At 42.6% G+C, this 23,364-nt stretch overlaps 1 protein-coding gene and 1 long non-coding RNA gene across 3 annotated transcripts in view; both read right to left on the bottom strand.

Annotated features, from left to right (window-relative positions):
• Window positions 1-23,364, bottom strand: part of TGFB2 (transforming growth factor beta 2) — a 93,786-nt gene that overhangs the window by 18,962 nt on the left and 51,460 nt on the right. For both annotated transcript variants that reach the window (XM_043924225.1, XM_043924226.1), the window contains one exon: window positions 18,306-18,469. In XM_043924225.1, the coding sequence (XP_043780160.1) occupies window positions 18,306-18,469 (164 nt within the window). The remainder of the gene's footprint in view (window positions 1-18,305; window positions 18,470-23,364) is intronic.
• On the bottom strand, window positions 2,876-17,580 carry LOC122708110. Its single transcript, XR_006345005.1, has 3 exons — window positions 16,926-17,580; window positions 3,137-3,140; window positions 2,876-2,886 (listed from the first exon to the last, which is right to left on the bottom strand). It is a non-coding gene; the product is annotated as an uncharacterized LOC122708110 (long non-coding RNA).

Raw genomic sequence — 23,364 nt, 5'->3', positions numbered from 1 at the left:
TGTCTCCTCCACTGGCAGGCAGATTCTTTAATACTAAGCCACCTGGGAAGCCCCGGATTGGCAACAGACAGAGCCATAGTCAAAGAAGAGTCCTTGGTCTTTTATAAAAAAACTCGGCATTTAAATTGTGTTTGGATGTGTCTGTTAAACATATATATATACACACACATATATATGCTTTAAGTTAAAATAAAAAGTTTACCTCCTGCCTTCCCCCCAATTTTGTTTTTATAATCTCCTGCTTTAACTTACTTTTTTCTTTAAATAACAGACCAACAACTGTTGTTGACTAAATTAGAAGAGAGTATCTAATATATTAAAAATGAGATATAGCTGTCTCTTACTTAGCTACCACCCACAGTGATGCCTGAATGGTACCTTCATTATGTTATTGATATATACACATTACCTGTAATATGTGTCAAATGCCCACATACTATCTTTGGCAAAGCTCTCAGTTCTTCCCTAAATTACAAAACTCCTTGCACAAAAGGATCCATTCATCCCTCTGACACTGGAAACCAGCCAATCAGGGAGTGGAGAGAGGCAAAAGTCACCAGTGTTACCCAATAGTTTAGGAACAAGAAAAAAAAAAAGAAGAAGAAATAGAACTCTAGATGCAGAAATAGAGCCAGAGGTCATCTTAGTCTTAAAGGAAAAATGATGTAAATCAATTCAGAATTTGGCTTAGAACCCGAAGAAGACACCTCTTCCATTCCTATGAAACATTGCAAAGAGTTATAAGTAAGCACTGGGAATTCTAATTTACTTTCCATATTCAGACATCAATAGATTTATAGAAAAACCTAGGGGCCCATTCAAACCAGAATTTTAATGGAGAGATTTAATCATAGGGCCGGAGAGAAAAATTAAAATGAGGTTATCTAGTGTGGGCCCATCTTGTTCCTTTTTACTTTTTTTAATGTTTCTTCCTCTTTTTAAATTCATTTTTATTGGAGTATAGTTGCTTTACAATGTTGTGTTAGTTTCTACCATATAGCAAAATGAATCAGCGATATGTGTGTGCGGTTATTTTTTGGATTTCCTTTCCATTTTGGTCACCACAGAGCACTGAGTAGGTTTCCGTAAGCTATACAGTAGGTTCTCATTAGTCATCTGTTTTAAACACAGGAGTGTATATACGCCAATCCCAATTTCCCAATCCATTCCACTCTCCTTCCCTCCTTAGTATGAGGAACAGTATGAAGGTTCCTTAAAAAGAACTCCATATGACCCAGCAATCCCACTACTGGGCATATATCCAGAGAAAAACATAATTTAAAAATCCACATGCACCACAATATTTACTGCAGCACTATTTACAATAGCCAGGCCATGGAAACATCCTACATGTCCACTGACAGAGGAATGGAGAAAGAAGATGTAGCATATACATACAAAGAAATACTACTCAGCCATAAAAAGGAACAAAGTTGGTTCATCTGTAGAGACACGGATGGACTTTTTAAATCTTTTTAATGTGCATGTGTGCTAAGTTGCTTCAGTCTTGTCCGACTCTGTGCGACCCTATGGATTGTAGCCCACCAGGTTCCTCTATCCACGGGATTCTCCAGGCAAGAATACTGGAGTGGGTTGCCATGCCCTCCTCCAGGGGGTCTTCCCAACTCAGGGATCAAACCTGCAACTCATGTCTCCTGCATTGGTAGGCAGGTTCTTTACCACTAGCGCCACCTGGGAAGCCCGATTTTTAATGTACTTAATGCTTAAATGTACTTAAGGTTTAAATGCATTTCAGTGTTTAAAACGTTTGCTGTGGCATACACTGGCATGCACAGGATGACGAGGCAATGCCAAATTAAACCTTCATTCTGCTAGCTCCAAGCACCAGTCTCTTAGATCTACCTCACCTCGAGTCACTGATCTCTGCGTCATGAAATACAAGCATCAGAGAGGCACTTAGGGGCCATCTCTCCAAACCAAAACAATTCATCCTCTAACATCTCTGTCTTGATCTGAAGACCTCTCATGACAGTGAACTTGCTACTTGTTTAGGAAGATCATCCCTCTTTGGGCCAACTGTAGGTTGAAATGTTTCTTCATCTTGAACTTAAAATTTCCATCAACTCATCTTAGTTAATAACAGTACCATTGGTTCATCATCACACAATTATGCTAGTTTTTCAAATATTGAAACATTGTCACATTTCTCAGTCTTCACAGACACCTGTGAAGTGGGCACTCTAGCCCTTATCATCTAAATACTACAGCTGGAGGAGAAAAAGCCTGAGGGACTTACCTGGATTGCCAACAGCTTGCAGAAAAAGCCTGGAGACATCTTTCCCTGTTCATACCAGTGCAGGGGGCTTTCCAACACTGTATGTTTTCTGCCCTCTGGAACAATATGCCAAGTTCTCTTTCTTCTCTTTGTCAGCCCCCCATCATAGGCGGGGGCTTTCCTCAACTTCTTCCTTCAGGACAAGGTTTGTGGAGCTCTGCCATCCTTGTCAAACCCCTTTTCAATATCCCTCTGAAAACCAGTTCCTCAACAAACTCCAGGTACAGTCTAGTGCAATATGGCAAATACAGAGAATATGCCAAATGGGGAGGGGGCTGCCTCTTGCTTCCCTTCTTCTGGTCACTATTTTTAGTGCCAACTCTTTATTTTTGGCAGCAGCCACATCACACCACTGAGTCTAAACTTTTCGTAAAATAAAACCTTTGTTCTTACACAAACCGTTAAGTCAGATTTTCCACCCCAAGTCCTTTCTGGAATGACATTGAATAAAGACAAAGAAATGAAGGAAGGCAGAGAAGGAAGGTTGGTTTTTCTAGCCAGTGGTTCTCCAACTTCAGCCTGCATTGACACAACTAGATGGCTTATTAAAACATCTCTAAACGAAATCACACAGTAAAACATCTCTAGAGCTTCTGATATAATAGGGATAAGAGGGGCACAAGAACTTGTATTTCTAACATCTTCCTTGGCGATGCACCAGCTGCTGGTCTCGGGACCATTCAGAGAACTACTGTTCTAGTATATACTGACACAGTTCATTTCTGAATCTAAATGCAAATTAAACTTATGTCTCCATTAACTTTGAAGTTCTTATTTGACCTGGGTTTTTAGCACTTTAGAATCTCTCTGGACCTTAACTTTGCTATTCAGCATCTCAACTATCCTTGCCATAGTACCAGTCACTAGGCATCCAATATCTTCATCGGGTTGATGAAGACATTCCATACGCTCTATAGTTCCTTAGGTTTCTTTGAAAAAACCCATGGAGTTTGCCAAGTGCCTTTGGAAATCATTAGGGTAGGGAAAAGTTCCTACACTAGGCTTTGAAGTCAGACAAACATAAACCATCACTTCGTGAGTATGATAAACTCTAGGGCCACCCACGTTGCTGCAAATGGCACTATTTCATTCTTTTATGGCTGAGTAATATTCCATTGTATATATCATTATACTACATCTTCTTTATCCATTCATGTATCAATGTTAACTTAGGTTCTTCCATGTCTTAGCTATTGTAAATAGTGCCACTATCAACATTGAGATGCACGTATATTTTCCAATTAGAATTTTCTCTGTATATATACCCAGGAGTGGGATTGTAGGATCATATGATAGCTCTGTTTTTAGTTTTTTAAGGAGCCTCCATACTGTTCTCTATAGCTGCTGTGCCAATTTACATTCCCAACAGTGTAGGAAGATTCCTTTTTCTCCACACTCTGTCCAGCATTTGTTATTTATAAATTTTTTTATGATGGCCATTCTGATGGCCATCAGTGTCAGGTGATACCTCACTGTAGTTCTGATTTGCATTTCTCTATTAATAATAATTGGAGATGTTGAACATCTTTTCATGTGCACATGGCTGTCCTCTTAGAAGGACACTGCCCATATAAAATTAGAAGCCTACCCTATTTCAGTATAACCTCACGTTAACTAATTATATCTGCAATGCACGTATTTCCAAATAAGGTCATGTTCTGAAGTGCTGAGGGTCAGGACGCCTACATATCTATTTTGAAGGGATATAATTCAACTTATAACAGTAGATGTTCATACATTAGACAGGGTTGGGTATTTTTAGATGCTCAATCTGACTAGGAAGTTCTTCAAAGCAAAAAGCACTTTCTTATTCTTCCAAAGAGTATTTTCCACTGCAGTTTACATGGTCTAACTTTGGTAAATTCTTACAGACAACAGACTTCATTAGAAAGACATATATGATCAAGTGACATATAAGCCCTGAACAATCAATCTTTTAGAAGTGATAGAAACTACTCAGAATTTCATACATACATATGACACACACTTCACAGAGACTTCATAGATAGACATCTGTATCTATATATCTTTATCTCTATCTGATGACAAAGAATCACCAGACAATGTAAATGATTTTATACTGCATTTTACCTTACTTAATATATTTCATTGTGGGAATGAAAATGATGACAAAAAGCAAGAGAGCTGAATTTCCAAATAATAGAAAGTGGGGTCTTAGAGCAGAATTGGGTATAAAGACTTCTCCTTCATGAGGCATAAACGTAGTCCCCCAGCCCTGTTTAACTGCAGCCTCCTTGAGCAAAGCTGGGTCACCTTGCGGGTGTCTAACAAGCTCACATACTACATGAATCCTTCGAAAAGTGGCCTAACAGACCCAGCTCTTAGCCTCCTTCTCCCGTTGCCACGTCCTGTAATTGCCATGGCTCTCCTGTGACGGCATCCCTCTAGCGGGTTATAAGGAATACGTACTTGATAAGAGCTTCATGAGATCCTGTATAGTAGAAGCCTAAAGAATGCACATCAACTTTGAAAGGAAGACTCACCTAACAATACAGTCTCTTTGGAGCTGAGAAGTCTACATTATTACGTCTGATATTAACTCTTTCTCTTTACTGACCAAAGTAATGCACATTGCTATGCTCCTATGTTATACAGATCCAAGTGCAATTAATAAAGTATGGCAGACAGAGGGCTTTAATGACCGTTATGGGAATGATACTTGCAAGCTACACATATACACACACCCCACACAAATGTACATCCACACATATATACACACACATACATACATGTACACAATATATTAATACATACACAGACATGTACTTAGTCATTTATTTGTGTCCAACTCTTTGCAACCCCATGGACTGTAGCTCGCCAGAATCCTCTGTCCATGGGGATTCTCCAAGCAAGAATACTGGAATGGGTTGCCATGCCCTCCTCCCGGGGATCTCCCCAACCCAGGGATTGAACTCAGGTCTCCTGCATTGCAGGCTGATTCTTTACCATCTGAGCCACCAGGGAAGCCCAAGATTACTGGAGTGGGTAGCCTATCCCTTCTCCAGGGAATCTTCCAGACCCAGGAATCGAACCAGGGTCTCCTGCATTGCAGGCAGATTCTTTACCAGCTGAGCTACCAGGGAAGCCCATACACACACATATACACACACATACATATACATACACACACACACACACACGCACACACAGGAAAGCCTCTCCTCTCTGATGGAAACACCTCATAATTCCCTATTGTTTCCTTCACTTTTTTTCAGTCTCCATACACAGGCCTTTGTGCTGACTGCACATCTGTATAAACAAGCAAATGCATCTCTACAGGTCTGGGGGATGAAGGAGTCCTTTGTGTAAATGGAAAGTCTCTGATGCTCTGCAGCTCAACAGCATTCACAAGACCATTGGATGTAAATCATACAACATAAAAAATGATTCAAGCAGTCACAAGTCACATCCTCACAGGCGAGGAAAGAGGCACCTGCCTTCCAACCATCAGTGATGGAATCTGAAGGGAAACAAAGTCAAGACCATAGTTCTAGTCAGTCCTTGGGGCCAAGCCACACACCTCAGTACCAAGGATGCTGATAACAACCCGGCTGTATCCTACCATGGGGTGAATCAGTCCTGCAACAAAACTTCAAGCTCTCTGAGGCCATATCTTCATTTCCTCATTCAATCTCCCCTTCCAATTCTGCTGCAACTTGACACGAACACACACATACTTAGGGAACACACATCCAACCCCACTCTCCTTCTTCCTGGCTCCCAACAACCCATGTGACCTGTACTATAATTCAAGTCCCAGCTTACATTCAGCTGAGCCCTTTAATTTAGGGGGTGTGACTCTAAAGTAATGAGTCTAAAAAAACAAAGAGCCTGTCTTTTCTACCATGTTGATGGGTTACCCAAGAGTATCAATTTCACTAATTTATTATATACATATGCATGTATTTTATCTACATGGTTATTATTCACTTAACCAGAAGTAGCTCTGTATAAGTAACAGAAAATGGGTAGCTATCCATGTTTCTTTCTTCGTAAATAGCTATGGTTAGAACAAATCTAGCAGAATTTCCAAATCCAAATAAATGATGTTTCTCAAGAGTCCCCTGATGATGTTACGCTCTTATTTCCACAGTGTTCCGTGGACTTAAATCTCATTTTGAAATGTTCCTTCAGGATATTCAAAGACGTTTGTTGAGCATCATCTATGCACTCGGTGCTGTTCTGGGATCCCCAGAGGTACAGACAAGATCATAAATAAGATGAAGATAAAGAAGATCAAGCATACCACAGGACATGGGTATGGAGCAGAAACAAACAGTGAAGAACGGGGATGGTACATGTCAGGAAGAGCGACCTTGAGACGTCACACGGGGTGGCCAGGGAGGTCTCCGAGTGAGTGACATTTGAAGAAAGATCTGAAGGAATGATGAGAGAGAGGCTTCTGGGAAGCAGAAACGAGCATTGTGGGTGGAAGGAACAGCAGCTGCAGACGTGAGCAGGAGATGAGCCCAGGGTGTCTGAGGAGCAGCAAAGAGGGAAGGATGAAGCACCCCCTGAGTGGCGGCAGTCATGGCTGGGGCTGGGGGACGAGTGAGCAGTGGGTCAGGGATGGCCTCACAAGGCACAAGAAGGCTGTTGGCTCTTACACAGGGTGAGGTAAGAAGCCGCGACAGGGCTCTGGGCAGGAGGTTTGGATCTAAGCAACCTCTTGGGAGAAATCAGCCCCACCACTATGTTGCAAATGGCCTTGAACGGGGCCAGGGTGCAAACAGCGAGATGAGGCCATTACAAAAGTCCAAGTCTTGCGACCACTCTAGTAGAGGTAGAGAAGTGGTTGGATTTTGGATCCATCCTTTAAACACTTTAAATCACATAGGAAAAACAACTTAGCTATTTTTATTTTCGACTTTCATTAAAACTTTGTTGGCTGGGACTTCCCTGATGGTCCAGTGGTAAAAAAAAAAAAAAAAAAATCTGCTTTCCAGTGCAGGGGATGCAGGTTCAATCCCTGGCCAGGGAACTAAGAGTCCACATGCTGCAGAGAAACTAAGCCCATGTGCTACAACCATAGAGTCTATGGACCGCAACTACTGAGCCCACGTGCTCTAGACCCCACGCAGTGCAACTAGAGAAGCCTGGATGTCGCAGGGAAGACCCAGCACAGCCAAAACCAGAAAGCGTGGAAATACTGAAATAAAACAAATTTATCAAAAAAAACAAAAAACAAAAACTTTGGCCATTTTCAAGAATCAACAGGATCTTTCAAAACTATAGATTTGTCCCCATTGAAGGAATTCACAGTTCAGTATTTGTAGGTTCTAAATACAGTTCTAAAACAAAAGTTCCCCCAAATATTCTGATTACTGTTGCTACCAGGAAATAAACATGTATCCTTCTTTGGAACAATTTTTGCCCCGGTGGAGTTATAGAAAAATTGGCATACAATTATAAGATGCAAATAAAACTATTGAAGTCAACACAGGAAGCAGGTATCAAGCCTATTTGTGTGGTGGTGAGGCAGAGAGAGCTACAAAGACATCCTCACTGTGGTCGGTCATTCTGTAAAGGTTTCTTCAAAAAGAAAAGCCAGACACATCACAGAGCCAACTCATCAGAGCTGTGTCAGAGTTCTGATAAAGCAAACATCCAGAGCGCTAACACCTCGACCATTCCCATCATCCTGCTCTGCTGATCCCCGGAAATGGGTCAGAGGAGACCTTGTCTAACCAGAGATGAATGACATCATCCAACCAGAGACGACTGACATCATCGAGGAGTAGTTTTACGATCACAACCTCACTCTAGGGGAAACATAAACAAGTTCTAGATGACAAGCAAAACCCTGATGAAAATAATCCACTCCTGACACAGCCAATGTGCCAGACACTCTACAGCGGTGCTCTCTTCACAGAAACTCATTAGACAAGAACTGTTGTCTCCATCGGATGATGAAAAACTGAGGCTCAGAGAGATGAGTGATTTGTAAGAGCAGAAAACTAATATTAATAAACAAAAAAAGGCAAAAGGTGAACCCAGGGCTGACTGGCTGCAATGTTCCTTTTCTTTCCTACCCAGAGCTACTCACCAGCAATTGAATGAGACCACCACCTGCAGAGTGAGTTGAAAATATTATTTAAATAAGTCCTGAGGTAAACTCGTGGGACAGCCACTGCATATCCAGGACCCAGAGAGCTAGGGTCTAAGGTGAGAATTCTCATTTCTAAGAGATTTTGAAAAGATTGCAGATGTAAGAGATGGTTTCTGATAAAAGTTCAAAATCAGTGCTTTGGGAATACTACTACTACTAATCATTGAGTAGACTCATTGTGCTAGGAATTTCCATGCATTCACTCATGCCTTACAAAATCCTGGCCAACTAGGTGTTTTTATTTACTTTTAACAGATAGAGAAATCATTTCGGTGCTGTGCCTTTCTCAGATTCCCCAAAGTCACACTTGGAACCCACACTGGCCCAACTCGGAAGCCTGGGATCCTCCTACCAGTAGGATAAAGTAAGCAACAGCACAGCTTCTGGGGCTAGGCCACCTAGGTTCAAATCCTGGCTCTGTATCTTCCAAGTTATGTGGCCTGGACAAGTTGCTCAACTTCTCTGGGCCTCCGTTTCCTCATTTGTAAAATTAAGATAATAATAGGATTATTAAGGTGATTAAATGAATCAATCATTATAAAGCACTTAAAATAATGCCCTGCACATGGTTAGTAATGCATATGTCAGTGATAATTATCAACATGGTTACTGAGCCACATTATGCAAAAGAACAGAGAATTATTAGTTACAATCACATGATTATTAACATTTTTTTTAATACAGTGGGGAAGGGTGGCTGTTTGCACCACTTTTGGGGTCCAGTCTGCTCACAGGGTTCCTAGAGTCTGGGTAACGTCATAACTTAATGCAAATGATAACGATCCAATTTCCTTACGAGGCAAGCATGTCATTCGATCAGTTTGCAAAAACCTGAGATATTAATAGCCTTGTGCAAACAAAGTGTTTATTATACCTCATGGCTTTTTTTTTTTAAGTGGGTTACTATACTGCGTGTGTCTCCAATGTGGCGCCAGAGTTAGGATCAGTATTAAGGGGATTGTATGCTGTAAAATTCTAGACAACAGGAGCACAGTATAACTTTTTTTTTCAGTGGCATTTTTTGTAAGTCTAATTTAACAGACAGTCAGTTTTCTTGGCTGACCTCTTTATATTTTATAAACCCTTGGGCAATATGAGAACTGAAAGCTGAACTCTGTGTGTGTGTGTTTGCGTGTGTGTGTGTGTGTGTGTGCAAGGCATGATGGCACATATGCGCATGTGCACATGCATGGGTTTGGGATCAGGAAAACGGTGCAGTTTTCATTAACCCCATTGAGTACTCTGGTCCTTGCAATGACAAGAACCTCATCCTTCATTCTGCAGTTTTGTTGTTGTTGTTCAGTCACTCAAGTCGTGTCTGACTCTCTGTGACCCCATGGACTGTAGTGCGCCAGGCTTCCCTGTTCTCCACTATCTCCCCGAGTTTGCTCAAGTTCATGTCCAATTAGTTGGTGATACCATCTAACCATCTCATCCTCTGCTGCCCTCTTCTTTTGCCTTCCGTCTTTCCTAGCATCAGGGTCTTTCCCAATCAGTCAACTTCACATCAGGTGGCCAAAGTATTGTAGCTTCAGTTTAGTATCAGTCCTGCGAGTGAATATTCAGGGTTGAATTGCAGTTTTAGAGTCCCTTAAAAAGCAAGTTGAGGCCATCTACTTTGAATTTTCACTGTAAAGCCTTAGGGGTGTGCATAGTTTAAAATCTTTCTCAGAGATGAGATACAATGTTTATTTAAAGTGGTGGGTGATTCACTCCTTCCCACTAAAATCTTCCTTTATTTATTTTGCTCCATAACCATCAGGTCACGCTTTCACTTGCAACTCTGAAAAGTCATTTCATGTGTACTGTACAGTTTAAAGCCAGAGATAAATGGATGTGACCTAGATTTAGCCACTGTTTTTGCATAGCCTTGCAAGAGATCTCTAAAGATAAGAAATCATCACATTCGACAAGCCTGTCTAAACGCAAATCCAACTAGGCATTAAAATCCAAGGACTGGGAATTCCCTGGAGGTCCACTGCTTAGGACTCTGTGCTTCCACTTGAGGGGGCATGGGTTCAATCCCTGGTTGGGGAACTAAGATCCCACCCATACAGCATGGTCCAAAAAAATAAATAAAATCCAAAGGATTAAAGAAAGGGATGAGGAAAAGCAGAAGGACAGATTGTATTTTACTTTTGTTCATCAAAGTTCTGATAGAGTATCCAGTAGAGGTGGGGTGGGAATCTCTTGTTAAGGCAAAGGTAACTTCAACTGAAGCTGAATGCTCCATCTCTACAAAAATAAACACCACTACTGTCCTTCTTATGGCCAAGGTCAGGAAATCTGTTTCCTTGGAAATCCACTGAGCTCATTTCACCCCAACACATTTATCTTCTACTGATTAACAGAGAACCACTAGCAGACTGTATTCTAGCAAGCTATCTGACAGCAACCTCTGTGGTCTCACAACAGCCCCATGTGAGAAGATGACATTTCTCTCCTGATGTTTCATGATGTATCAACCCAGTATATCACATTGCCTATCAAGGAGTTCTTCTGTTTTTCTTTTAGTGGCCTCAAGCTAATAAATTAACCTAAAAATAATCTGGCAACTGACTTTGATAGGTAATTTTGTAAAAGGCTCTTCCTCTTGGAGGAAGTAAAGACTTAGAAGTCAAAATCTAAGAGATAACAAGGAAGGAAGGGAACTAACATAGATCGACTGCCCACTCTCCATCCAGCAGGTGTACACATGGTTTTATTTCACCCTTAACAATAAACAGCAACTGAACTGGAATTATTAAGAAAATTTAGATCACAATACTCACACCAATGAACACTACACCATGCTGTCTCATTAAGGGTGACTAGTGAACTAGTGAATGAAAGAAAATACTGTGCAGAGTAATTCACTAAACCTACTCCTATCTCAAGCTGATGCATTCAGATATTTCTGCTATAAGTATTGCTGGGCTCAAAGAAATATCCTGATTCAGGCAGATGGTGTATTATCTTGGAATTATCTGCCTGTCCACCCAAGGAATCAAACCAAGATGGTAGGATGTTGCCAAATCCTCACAATTCCCTTCTGGAAGAAATGAGTTCTGAGGCATTCCTCTGGATTCTCCAGATTTTACACTAGAAGTCTCTTGGGTATATTTCAATTAGTAGAAAGATGGTACTGTTGAAACACCATTTACACATCTGTTCCTCCACCAGACCCTGAGCAACTGCAAGGCACAAGCTGAGTCTGATACATATTGCTAGATTATTTATGTTGTTCAGTCATTAAGTTTGAACTCTGACTCTCTGCAGAGTGTGGACTGCAGCACACCAGGCTTCCCTGTCCTTCACTACCTCCGGAATTTGCTCAAACTCAGGCCCATCGAGTCAGTGATGCCATCCAACCATCACACCCTCTGTCATCCCCTTCTCCTGCTTTCAGTCTGTCCCAGCATCAGGGTCTTTTCCAATGAGTCGGCTCTTTGACATCAGGTGGCCAGAGTATTGGAGCTTCAGCTTCAGCATCAGTCCTTCCAATGAATATTCAGGGTTGATTTCCTTTAGGATTGACTGGTTTGATCTACCTGCAGCCGAAGGGATTCTCAAGAGTCTTCTCCAGCACCACAGTTCAAAAGCACAATTCTTTGGTGTTCAGCCTTCTTTATGATCTAACTCTCACATCCATACATGACCATAGCTTTGACTATCTGGACCTTTGTCAGCAAAGTGATGTCTCTGTTGCTTAATATGCTGTCTAGGTTTGTCATAGCTTTTCTTCCATATCGCGAGATGACTGGCAGTAATTCTGGTACCAATGCTAGGAGGTGCTCACTCAGAGTTTTCTGTCTATGACCCTGTACACTGTGTTGGTGTGGCAGATTAAAGATGGGTGCAACTTCTTTGACACTCTTTCTATCAAGAGATGGGGTCTATTTCCTTTCCCTTTGAATTTCGCCTGGGTTGCAGCACATTTGATCAATAGAATAAGGTGAAAGGGAAGCTCTGCTAGGTTTGGACCTTGTCTCTAAGTGGACTGGCAGCTTCTGCCTTGAACACTTGGGCTCCTGAGCCTCAGGTAAAAAAGCCTGACCCCTCTTCTGGGAAGACCACACGGGTACATCCTGAAACTACTTAGGGAGGAGGAGGGCTCAGTCATCCCATCCCAGCTCCAAGCTTAGAAGCAAATTCATCATAGATCACCCAGTTCAGCCCAGCTGCCACCTGAGCACCATCAAGTGACCCAGGTCAAAGCCACATGGAGCAGGAGAACAGCCCAGTCAAGTCCTGCCCAAGTTTCTGACTCCTAAAAATCGATACAAAATTGGTATTTGAGGCCATAAAATGTGGGGTAGTCGGTTAAACAGTGACTATTTGAAAAAGTGATAAAGGTACAAATCTTATTATCCTAGAGGTGATAAAGTTTGAAATGCAGTAAACAGAGCCACAGACACAAAAAACAAACATCATCACCAAAGGGAAGACGGAGGTGGGTAGGTGTAAATTAAGAGCTTGAGGATCAAAAAAAAAAGAAAAAAAAAAGAGTTTGAGGATCTACTGTACACCACAGGGACGTATACTCAATATTTTGTAATAATCTATAAGGGAAGAAAACTTGACAAAGAATATATGTATACATATAACTGAATCACTTTGCTATACACCTGAAACTAACACAACATTGTAAATCAACTTGACTTCAATTTAAAAAAAAAGGGTGCAGTAAGTGTGAAAAGGTTATAAGTTGGTGAGAGGAAGCTATAAATAGCTGGAAGGTCCAAGGTCTTTGGAGGTCAGCATCCCTAAACACAAGTATTCCTTGGTGGCCCCATGTGGCCACAAGGTCAGAGACACCCTTAAATAACTTATTAATTTCTTGTGACTCATTTCTTCTCTTGTAAATTTGAGGACTTAGCTTCCTCCAAGGTGGCAGATTCACTTGCTCATGCTGGTGATATCCAAATTGAAGAAGATTCCTCTTTCCTATTTTTTCTCCTTCTCATAACTCTGGGCATGATTTTAATCATAAATACAAGCATGACTTAATCAAATAAAGATGTATTCAATTTTCCAAAAAGGCTAAGAGCTCTACTAAATATTAGTAGGTTCAAAAACATTTCCCAGAGCACGGGAGCTTTATCGGAGCACATTTCAATAAAGGCTGCCTTTTGCATAGATCTCTAAAAATACAGTAAGGGTCACTGCTATTTGGGAAAAAAAAATCAGTTTTCCTCTTTTTCCCCCTCCTCCTTCCCTTCATATCAGAAGGCTTTATCCCTTTCCTATTCCATGTGATATTGCTGTCCATCTGAAGTCATATCATGATCACACCAGTATATGCTCTTTGGAGTCCGTGAACATAAGAGAAGTCAGGGGTAGGAGGAGGACAGGACGGTTTTATGTTACCACCATTCATCACGGCTCTGACAGACTATTCTGTAGAGAGGGGAAGGAGAGAGCCGCCTTGCCAAACTAAACATGATTTCCACAGAAGCTCGGGTGTCTTGACTCTCCCGGGCAGGGAGAAATCAACAGACGCAGAACCCCAGATGAAACTAACTCTGAGCATGCTCCCAGAAATGCTATCTTAGGTCTTTCCTGCCTGGGATTCTGACTCTAGAAAGAGTAAGCATCTATAAGTATGGGACAGAATGACCCCCAACCTTGGGATATGTTTCAAATCTGTGATGCCCATGGCGAATGACCGCATCTGAATCACAAGGAGAGCTCTTAGAAACCACATCTGCCCACAGGGAAATCTTTTCCTCTCCAGGGACAATCAGAATCTCCAGGAAAGAGGCCATGGGCAGGCCTTGTAGAAGCTCCCCCAGGGCTTTTATAGGAAGGGGAGTACCTCCTACACCCACATGGCAGCACGCATGAGCACATACCCACATACTCTTCCCCTGCATAAAATCAGTGTCCTGAATAATCCTGATAAATCATCCATATAACCATCCAAACACCCTAAAAACCTCTTCTAGTGATCCTATCTTCCTCTAGGAAGTAAACTGTCAGCCATGTGTTAAGTAATACAGTAATCAAAGGGCATCTAGAAATTTCAGAGGTTTTATCCTTCTGAATAGTTGAGCTCTCCAAATAGCTAAAGATCTGTCCATTTAAGTCTTTTATTTTTCAAAATAACCTTTAAGCAATTTTGGATATAAAACTCTCTAGCATTTTATGGCATGCGTTCAAATTATTACCCGAATATAATTTAGCCTCACCTACATAATTCAAGGCTGTTATCATAAGCATCCATTTCTTCCCACTGACAGAAGGGAGTTTTATACCAAGGAGTTTTACCACTGAAGGCTGCAAAGACTTCCAAATGCGCTAAAGGCAAGTGGAAAGTTGGAGAAAAACAAGCCAAAATTGGATTTCCAATGAGGCCACAGCAGGTATCAGAAGACAGGTAGGGTGCCACAGAGGCAAAGATTGCGTTAACTACAAACAGGATAAGATTTAGGAAAATTGTCCGTAAGAGACATTGCATTCTGTGACTTGATCTTCTGGACTGGCATCACTGGGGTGCACTGGCAAACACTGCAAGTCTAAAGGTTCACCTCCTCCTATCAGAGTGTCTTCCTCCAGCACTCCTTCCTATCCAGTGCTTCAAACTTCTTGGTCCCAGAGAGGACCAAAGGCTGCCTTTCCAGTGCTTCAGTTCCACGTGTGCTGTGTCTTCTGTGAGGTGTTCAGGGATCTCTCTGACTTACTTCTGGACCTTGGCTGTGTTTCAGGAGGTTAGACTGCAGCATAGCTGAGCTCCAGATAGATAAGGAGATGTTAGTCTTCCTTATTTTCCTTAAAACTACCTCCTTCCCAGATTCCTGTGTTCAGTGACATTGAACAAACCCAAGGTCACAGTCTCCATTCAATGGGCTTCCATCTTGAGCTGTATCTTTTCCAATTGTTGTTGTTCAGTCGCTAAGTCATCTCTTTGAGACCTCATGGACTATAGCCTACCAGGCTCCTCTGTCCAGGCAAGAATACTGGAGTGGGTTGCTATCTCCTTCTCAGGGGATCTTCCCAACTCAGGGATCAAACCCGTGTCTCCTGCTTGGCAGGCAGATTCTTTACTGCTGAGACACCAGGGAAGCCCCATCTTTTCCAATTTGGGGACTTTAATTGGAACAGAGCTTGCTGCTCATGTCATGGGGCGGCCAGTGCTGCAGTAATCTCTGGGAATGTACACATCCCTTGAGGACTCATTAAGGTCCTCTAAATTCCAGCCTCCAAGTACAGATCCCCTCCTGGAGATGAGACGGCCTCTGGGAGGAAGATAAACCATCAGTATTCCACTATCAGAGGTCACACCTCAGGGCAAAAAGTCAGGAGCCAAAGAATAATAGTGATTTAGCAGCTTACATTACAGGCAACAAAACTTAACAAACCTTGCCTTCAATTAACTGAAGTCACATGTCACATAATTAAAACAGGGCCAGAGAGCACAATCCATCTGTACAGGGAGGCATGTAAGAGTGGCTTAATTGAAAAAAGAAGAAAAAGGAGGACAGGGAATCATGTTTTTAATTTTCAAATCATCTTATAATATCTCTGACTAACTTTGATCAAGCTGCTTTTTCAGAGAACTCAGTCTTTGCTTTCCCTCCAAATATCACTCCACCCTCTGGCCGGCCTAGTTTCTCTTATTTTTCTTCTATTCTGGCTGATTTTGAGGCAAAGAGGTAGGAAAGGATTTGCTACAAACAGCACATGTGGTGAGGAGTGAACACTTGGGAGTCAGAGTTGGACTTGTATCCCAGCCCTGCCCCCTCCTAGCTCGGTGACTCTGGCCAAGTGACTTAATTTCTCTGTGACTCAGCAACTTCTTCTGTAAAAAGAAGAAAGAATACAGGAGTAGAAAGAATATTTTAACTGGGTGAAGGTGGTCCAAAGGCACAAGCTTCCTACAGCTGTAAGATGAGTAAGTCCTAGGGATGTAATGTACAACACAGGGACCATAGTCAGTAATACTATATGGAATATTTGAAAGTTGCTACTAGAGTAAATCTTAGCAGTTCTCACCACAAAGAAAAACAGACGTGTGAGTATGTGAAGCAATGGGTGTTAGCTGAACTTATTGTAGTGATCATTTTGCAATATATACACATATTAAATCCTTATATTGTACACCTTGAACTAATACAATGTTATGTGGCTATTAGATGTCAATAAATGGGGAAAAAAAGATGCCTCATCATGCAAACTTCATAGCAGAGCTGTGAGAACAGAGATAATATTAATAAAGGGCTTAGCAGAGGGTCTGGTACACAGAAAGGTGACTCTGTCTGATGCTTTTAGAACATGCCTTAAAATTTGAAGGTCTCCAAGGAAGTTACCTGAGGATCCATTATAGTAAGCAAGAATCACTGTTCATGAACACATATGTAACTAGTATTTGAAAACTCTTAACAGCTTTAACTTCATTCTTGAGATTTCATAACCAACATTTATTTGTATGATAATTTTTCCAATTTCCTAATAAATGCAAAGAAAAGTCTTCACCAAATTTCCAAACATTTACAATCCAGGACAATTAGAGGTTTCCACCTACAGATGTCAATTCCTCTCATTCCCTCAGATATGCCCACTTCTCAGTCTTATTGTCTCACATGTTTCCTCCATAACATTGGGTTTCTTGGGTCAGTCCTTGCCCTTGTTTTGTCTCCCTCTACATACCTTCCCTGGAGGGCAACTCTCTCCCTGAGTCTTTCCTCACCCCCTAGCACTGAGCACCATCTCTATAGTATCTTCTACAGGCCCCTTCAAGGGAGACCCTGTTTTTGCACAGGTGACTCCTTCTGTCAAGAATGATCATCCCTCATCCTGCTTTAACAGACGCTTCTTGAGGCCCCACCCAAACATCAAGTCCATAGTGAAATCTTTCCAACTCTGCCCCCTACATACCGTGTTTATATGACACTATGACATTTTCATTATGACCATGTCTGCCTCCCCTACTAGACTCAGGGCTTTTAGAGCAATGCTTTCATGTGCATCAGAATCCCCTAAAGATCTTGGGTCATGCTGATGCCACATGAGTAATAAGCTATTAAGAACATCTCTCACCTCTCAGTAACTTGGCATCATCACCATCATCATCACCATCATCACCATCATCATCACCACCATCATCATCACCATTATCATCATCACCATCATCATCACCATCATCACCATCATCACCATCATCATCACCATCATCATTCATCACCATCATCACCATCATCATCACCACCATCATCATCACCATCATCATCATCATTCATCACCATCATCACCATCATCACCACCATTATCATCACCACCATCATCACCATCATCACCATCATCTTTTCGACACGGCTGCCCAGCAGCTGTACTTAGGGAGATGAGATGCCAGGGCTGCCTGAAATAATGGAGGGCAGAGGTGAACAGAGGATGTTCATTTGGTGGGGGATGGACTGGAAAGCCTGAGTAGAATCAGAAAGGAAGAGGAGGCTGGATGAGGTTAGTGAAGAGACAGGAGGTAGCAAAGACGGGAAGAAAAGAGAGTAAAAAGGATGGAGAGGAGACAACAGGAAGGGAAGAAAAGGAGAAAGAGATGGCCATCAGATGAGAAAAGAAAGGTAGCTGACTTCTCTCCTTGGGGAGGGATTGGTCTTGCACCATATGACTTTCCAGAGTAGGGGATGAATTTCAGGACTGGAGCCTTCCAGAGGATGGTCATTCCAGCCATTTACGCTCAGAGCTTCCCCCCTTCACATTAAAGGTTCTGCCTTCCTGAGCAACTCAGGAATGAGCTGTCACTGTGAAAGGAATAACAAATGAGGGCCTGTCCCATGATTGTGAGTATATGAAATGTCATAGCAGTTCAGAAAAATCTCAGTCTGTAGTTCAGTCCTAAGACTTAAAACTCATTGCCCATTCAAACAACCCAAACAAAATTACCTGATACAGCTCGATCCGTTGTTCAGGCACTCTGGCTTTTGGGTTCTGTAAACGAAAGACTCTAAACTCGGCCTTCACCAAATTGGAAGCATTCTTCTCCATCGCAGAGACGTCAAATCGGACAATTCTAAAGTACGGTCTGTAGAAAGTGGGTGGGATGGCATCTGTAAAAAGTTAGAGCAATCATTGAAAATGATAAAAATCCATTGTTCTCTCACAAAAGACCCTGCAGCATTAGACAGCCTTAAGAAACCATACGGGAAATATCTATAGAATGATTTCGTTTCCAATGGCCAATGTAATATCATTAACAATTGAACTAGGAAAAAAAATAAACATGTGCATTTGGTTACAGGAGTAGCCGATTAAAAGGGACTAACAAACCACTTCCAATTCCATTTGAGGGCATGAAGTTAACCCTCTCCTTTGAAAGTTGACGGAGTGGTGGAAAATCCTAAATGGTTATGAACTGGAACAAGTTCATGACAGTTGATGCCTGGAGAAAGCTGTCAGGCTTGCATACACTTTAATCAAATGTGCCAAGAAAATAGCTCCTAATGGCAAGCAGTTTGCCCATGTATTTTTTCCCTTGAAATTTTGGCACCCAAACACTCTACTCTCTCCAGGTTCATGGACTGCATCTTTTTTGGCTTCTATAATTTGGTCTTTGACACACACAGGACCAAATACACCCTCTAGTGAAGCTAGGGTGAGGACAGTTGAATGAAAATACACACATAGTGGTGATACCAGGTCCAGTCTTAAAATTCTTTATTCGGCATAAATGTTCATGGGTGGGAGGGAATCCCAGTGAATGAAGAGAAAGAATCAACCCCAAGGCCTTCTGTTCTGAGCCATGAAAAACACAGATTTGCAGACAGCCCACGACAGTTTCAAGTTCATGGGCTGCTAGAATGTACCTGTTATTTTGAGGTAACCTGTCTTTGCCTTTGGATATATAACTTGAGGTTAAAACAAAACCAAAGCAAGTTTGAATTCTATCCCCATACTTCCTATACAACACCCATTTATTCAGTACCTACACTGGGCAGGCTAGCTGTTACAGGTATGTTTCTATAGTATAGGTAGAATAGGTATATTCCTACAATACTCTTTGAAAATCTCCTACAAACTTACTTTCATTATTCTGGAATGTATCAACCAACTCTGGTGGTTCGATGATGTTCTACCCCCTCCTAAATTATGTCACATCATTACAACATAATCATTCTCAGTTTTTATGGCCCCTTACAAATGTTTTCTTTTCTTGGAGGGGGGGGAGTGGAAGGAGGGGCTTCCCTGGTGGCTCAGATGGTAAAGAATCTGCCTGCAATGGGGGAGACCCAGGTTCAACCCCTGGACTGGGAAGATCCCCTGAAGGAAATGGCTACCCACTCCAGTATTATTGCCTGGAGAAGAATTCCATGGATAGAGGAGTCTGGAGGGCTACAGTCCACTTACAAATGTTTTTATTATTTTGCTATTATGCTTGCTTATTTTGTTTTCCCCAGTGAAATTTTAAGAATCCTGAGGACTGACAGTATTTTCCATATATTTTTCTGCACCTACTAGAACAGGAGTCTGCACATATGAAGTTCACCCAATATCCACTGTTTGCTTAGTTGGTCATCAACAGGAGTTTTGAAAGACTTAAGCATCTGGTTATTGGCAAGACTAGCTTCTTATTAAATAAATGTACCATCTCGCTGATCTTAAAATAGAAATAAATACCTTTCATGATTTCCTGGGAAATCCTTGCTCTGGGATGATTACACTGAAAAATCAAATGCTAGGAACACACCAGCATTTCATCCTCTTAAGAGCTCTGCACTTTTTCCCCTCACAGAGGCTTTTCCCCATCCTTTCCCCATGTCCCCTGACACTCAGAAAGCATTTCATGGGGAAGTGATGCATTTCAAACCATGCTCTGCTTGATGACTGCTTCACAAATGACTGTGTGAACTGAAACTTTGTAGATCCAAAGTCTCAGAAACAATCAAACAAACAAACCTCCGCAAATCTAAAGCATCCAGGTTTCAGAGAAAAGAACCCACTTGCGCAGACACAGGGCTGACGCACTGCATCGTTAATGTGAAACATTTGCTGGACAGTTTCAGGAGGGCAAACATTCACCCAGGCAGAAAGGTCATGGGAGCCGCCAGCACAGCAGTTTGAAAAGGTAGCTGCACCAACATTACTTGTCCACGCCCCGTGTAAGATCATTTGTGAATGAGATGCTGAGATGAACCAAAACGTCATTCAGTTACCAGTGAGGGATCCTTCCTAGAATCTGCAGTGATCTTGGCCACAGCCCCCAAATCCAAATTTGTTATAGTTTGGATTTACATTGCTGTAGCATCTGCCTTTGGCAAAAAAGCAATGCCTACTGACATTTTTGGTTGTTTTAAGATTGAAATGTAAAATGCGGGAGATAGTACCATTAAAAATCCAACCACCTGTGTAAAAAAAAAGAAGAAATCAACCTTTCTGCCGGAACATGACCAGCCCAGGATGGGACCGGACCAGAACAGGCTGGTCCCATCCTGACAGCTCAGCTGAAAATAGGCTGGGAATCCAGGCAGAGAGGCCTGGGAGGAGGGCTTCACACACTCTCCAGATTGGCCAGAACCTTCCACAGGCCTAGTTTCTGCATTTATCTTCTCATAGCCTCCCCATTAGAGAGCAGAAGCTTCAAACATGCTTGGAAAGAGCATCCTGAAAGGGCAAGCCTGCTTCAGTGGGTTTCCTGTCATTAGAAAGAGTAAACAATCTTGTCGGTTTCCCCTTTCCTTTCAGTGGAAACCACCCCCCCAACCCCGGGGGCCTAAACTACTTCCACAGACATGCAGCGTTCACACCCGGCCACCCCAATCTTATCCTTCCATCAAGTTTGTAAATAAGCGCTCTTGAGATTTATTTTTATTCTCTTTTGTGTTTATTAAACTTTGAACAATTTTTTTCCCTTTCTGGTCATCTGCCCGTACACACACTTGCTTTTTATGGCTGCTTCAGACCAGGAGGTCAATTTTGTTTCTCCTTCTTCTAAGCAAATCATCCAATGATCCGGTCCTAGGCGTTCGAGCTTTGAAGGGGTGTTTGCAAATATTTACGGGCGTCACTGGCTAGTTAAGTACGTTGTTCTCTTCTGCTCCCTATAAGCTGGCAATCAGCCCTCCTCCCTTCTGGCCATGATATCCGTGTTGGCTGTTTTGACTGCCTGATAATATAAATCCACATATCTGGTGCTCGTTTTATAAGTCAAAGCTGTTCACGGAGGAGGTGAAATGACAGTTCGACATCCCTTCCCTCCCCGCCAGGGCCTGGGCTTTGGACTCATGACGCCGCGAAGGGACCAGGCTAGCAGGACACAGCCGCCTTTCCCAAACCCCTGCTCCACCACCGAAGAGCAGGAGCTCACTGGATAAAGACTGGCAACTCAAGAACTGACCACCACTTCTAAGGGTCAGTCCCAGCTGTCCCCAGCTGTCCTCTGCTATGGGTGACCGGCCCCCAGCCTGGCTAAGGTACTTGAACAACTTCCCAAATACTTCTGCACTGGAGGAAAAAATAAAAGTCACAGCAAATTGCTCAGACCCAGCTCATGATCCTGCCCTTACCTCATAGAAGCTCTCAGAGGCAAGGTGCAAAGAGCTGAACACGGCCCTTCTACACCAGCCTGGTGCTGAGGCTGCTTTCCCGTGCTCGTGTTTAATGGCTTGATCCAACCACCTGGCCTGGGAGGGATGCAGATTTTTTCTCCACCTTCTGCAAGGACTCGTGTCCTCCTTTGGAATGGGAGCTCTCTCTAAAGGCCTCTGATGTTTCAACTCAGCTTCTACCCCATTGTGAGGTATTCAAGGACTCGGGTTTGACCTTTGCCAACTTGCCCTCATTTATCCTAGTTGGCACTCTCCTTTCAATGTCTGACCCACTTTTTTTTTTTTGGTTCCATCAGATGCACCTTCTGTCAGCTCTGCGGATTTCAGACCACCAAACTGGTTCTGCTCCCCTACCCTACCTCTCCCTCCCCTCCCCACCTCCCACTGTCCCATATGCTTTCCTGTCTCAAAAACGCTTGCACCTAGGAGATTCCAGAATGTCACCCAATGAGGAGTGTTCCCCTCACCTCAAATCCCTGCTAAATCCCACATAAGAGAATAGACAGAGGGGAAAAAAAAGGAGGAAGTCTAACTACTGATTTCTAAAGTCTAGTACCTTAGAAATAAAGTACACAATAAATGTCATGAGTTTGAATAAACTCCAAACCATCCCTGCCCTCCCCACTCTCCAGCCCTTGGAAGAATTGTCTTCCACAAAACCAGTCCCTGGTGCCAAAAAGGTTGGGGACCACTGGTGTACAGAATGCCCCAGTGACAGCGTCTGATCACAAGCTACTTTCATAAGCATTCTAGGTTGACTTGTCATCTGTTCGAAATAACTTATCGACTCATTGTAAATTGTCTCCACCCCATGTTAGCACCTCGTGGTCAGCAATCTTCACTTAAGAGTCCTTCGGTTCCCCATGGCCCAGAGATGGCTTCATGGGCATGTGGTCATGGCAGTTGTACCAGTTCCCAAGCTCAGAAAAGGCTCACACTGGAATCTGATATTCTGTGGTTGCCATCTTCAACCCCTTGATCATTTCACCTTTGAATTTAGGCTTCAAATGTGACATCTACTGGGACAACGGGGATGGAGTCGGGGCATGGAGCCTCACTCATGTGCTCTGCCACCCTTCCATACTCCTGGCCTCCCCAGAGTTGGTGCTGGGCCCCCTGCCCCCCCAGAAAGCTGGTGCCAGGCACCCATACCCGAAGCATCTCAGAGAGGGCACGGAGGCAGCTGTTTCACCCAAGGCTAGCAATGCAACAGAACAATCAGACACAACTCAGTGGGAGCAGGGACCGAGCCTTGCCACAGTCCCATATAATCAAAGTCTTATCTATGTGGCAACAGAGACAGCATTTAGCTTTTCAGAGCCTGTTTCTTCATCTATATAACAAGGTAAATAATCCCCTACTTCATACGTATTGACTCAGGTTGTCAGGATCACACAAAT

This window comes from Cervus elaphus, chromosome 14 (genome assembly GCF_910594005.1).
Source record: "Cervus elaphus chromosome 14, mCerEla1.1, whole genome shotgun sequence".
In the NCBI taxonomy this organism is placed as follows: domain Eukaryota; kingdom Metazoa; phylum Chordata; class Mammalia; order Artiodactyla; family Cervidae; genus Cervus; species Cervus elaphus.
This window is presented reverse-complemented; position numbering and strand designations above follow the sequence as displayed.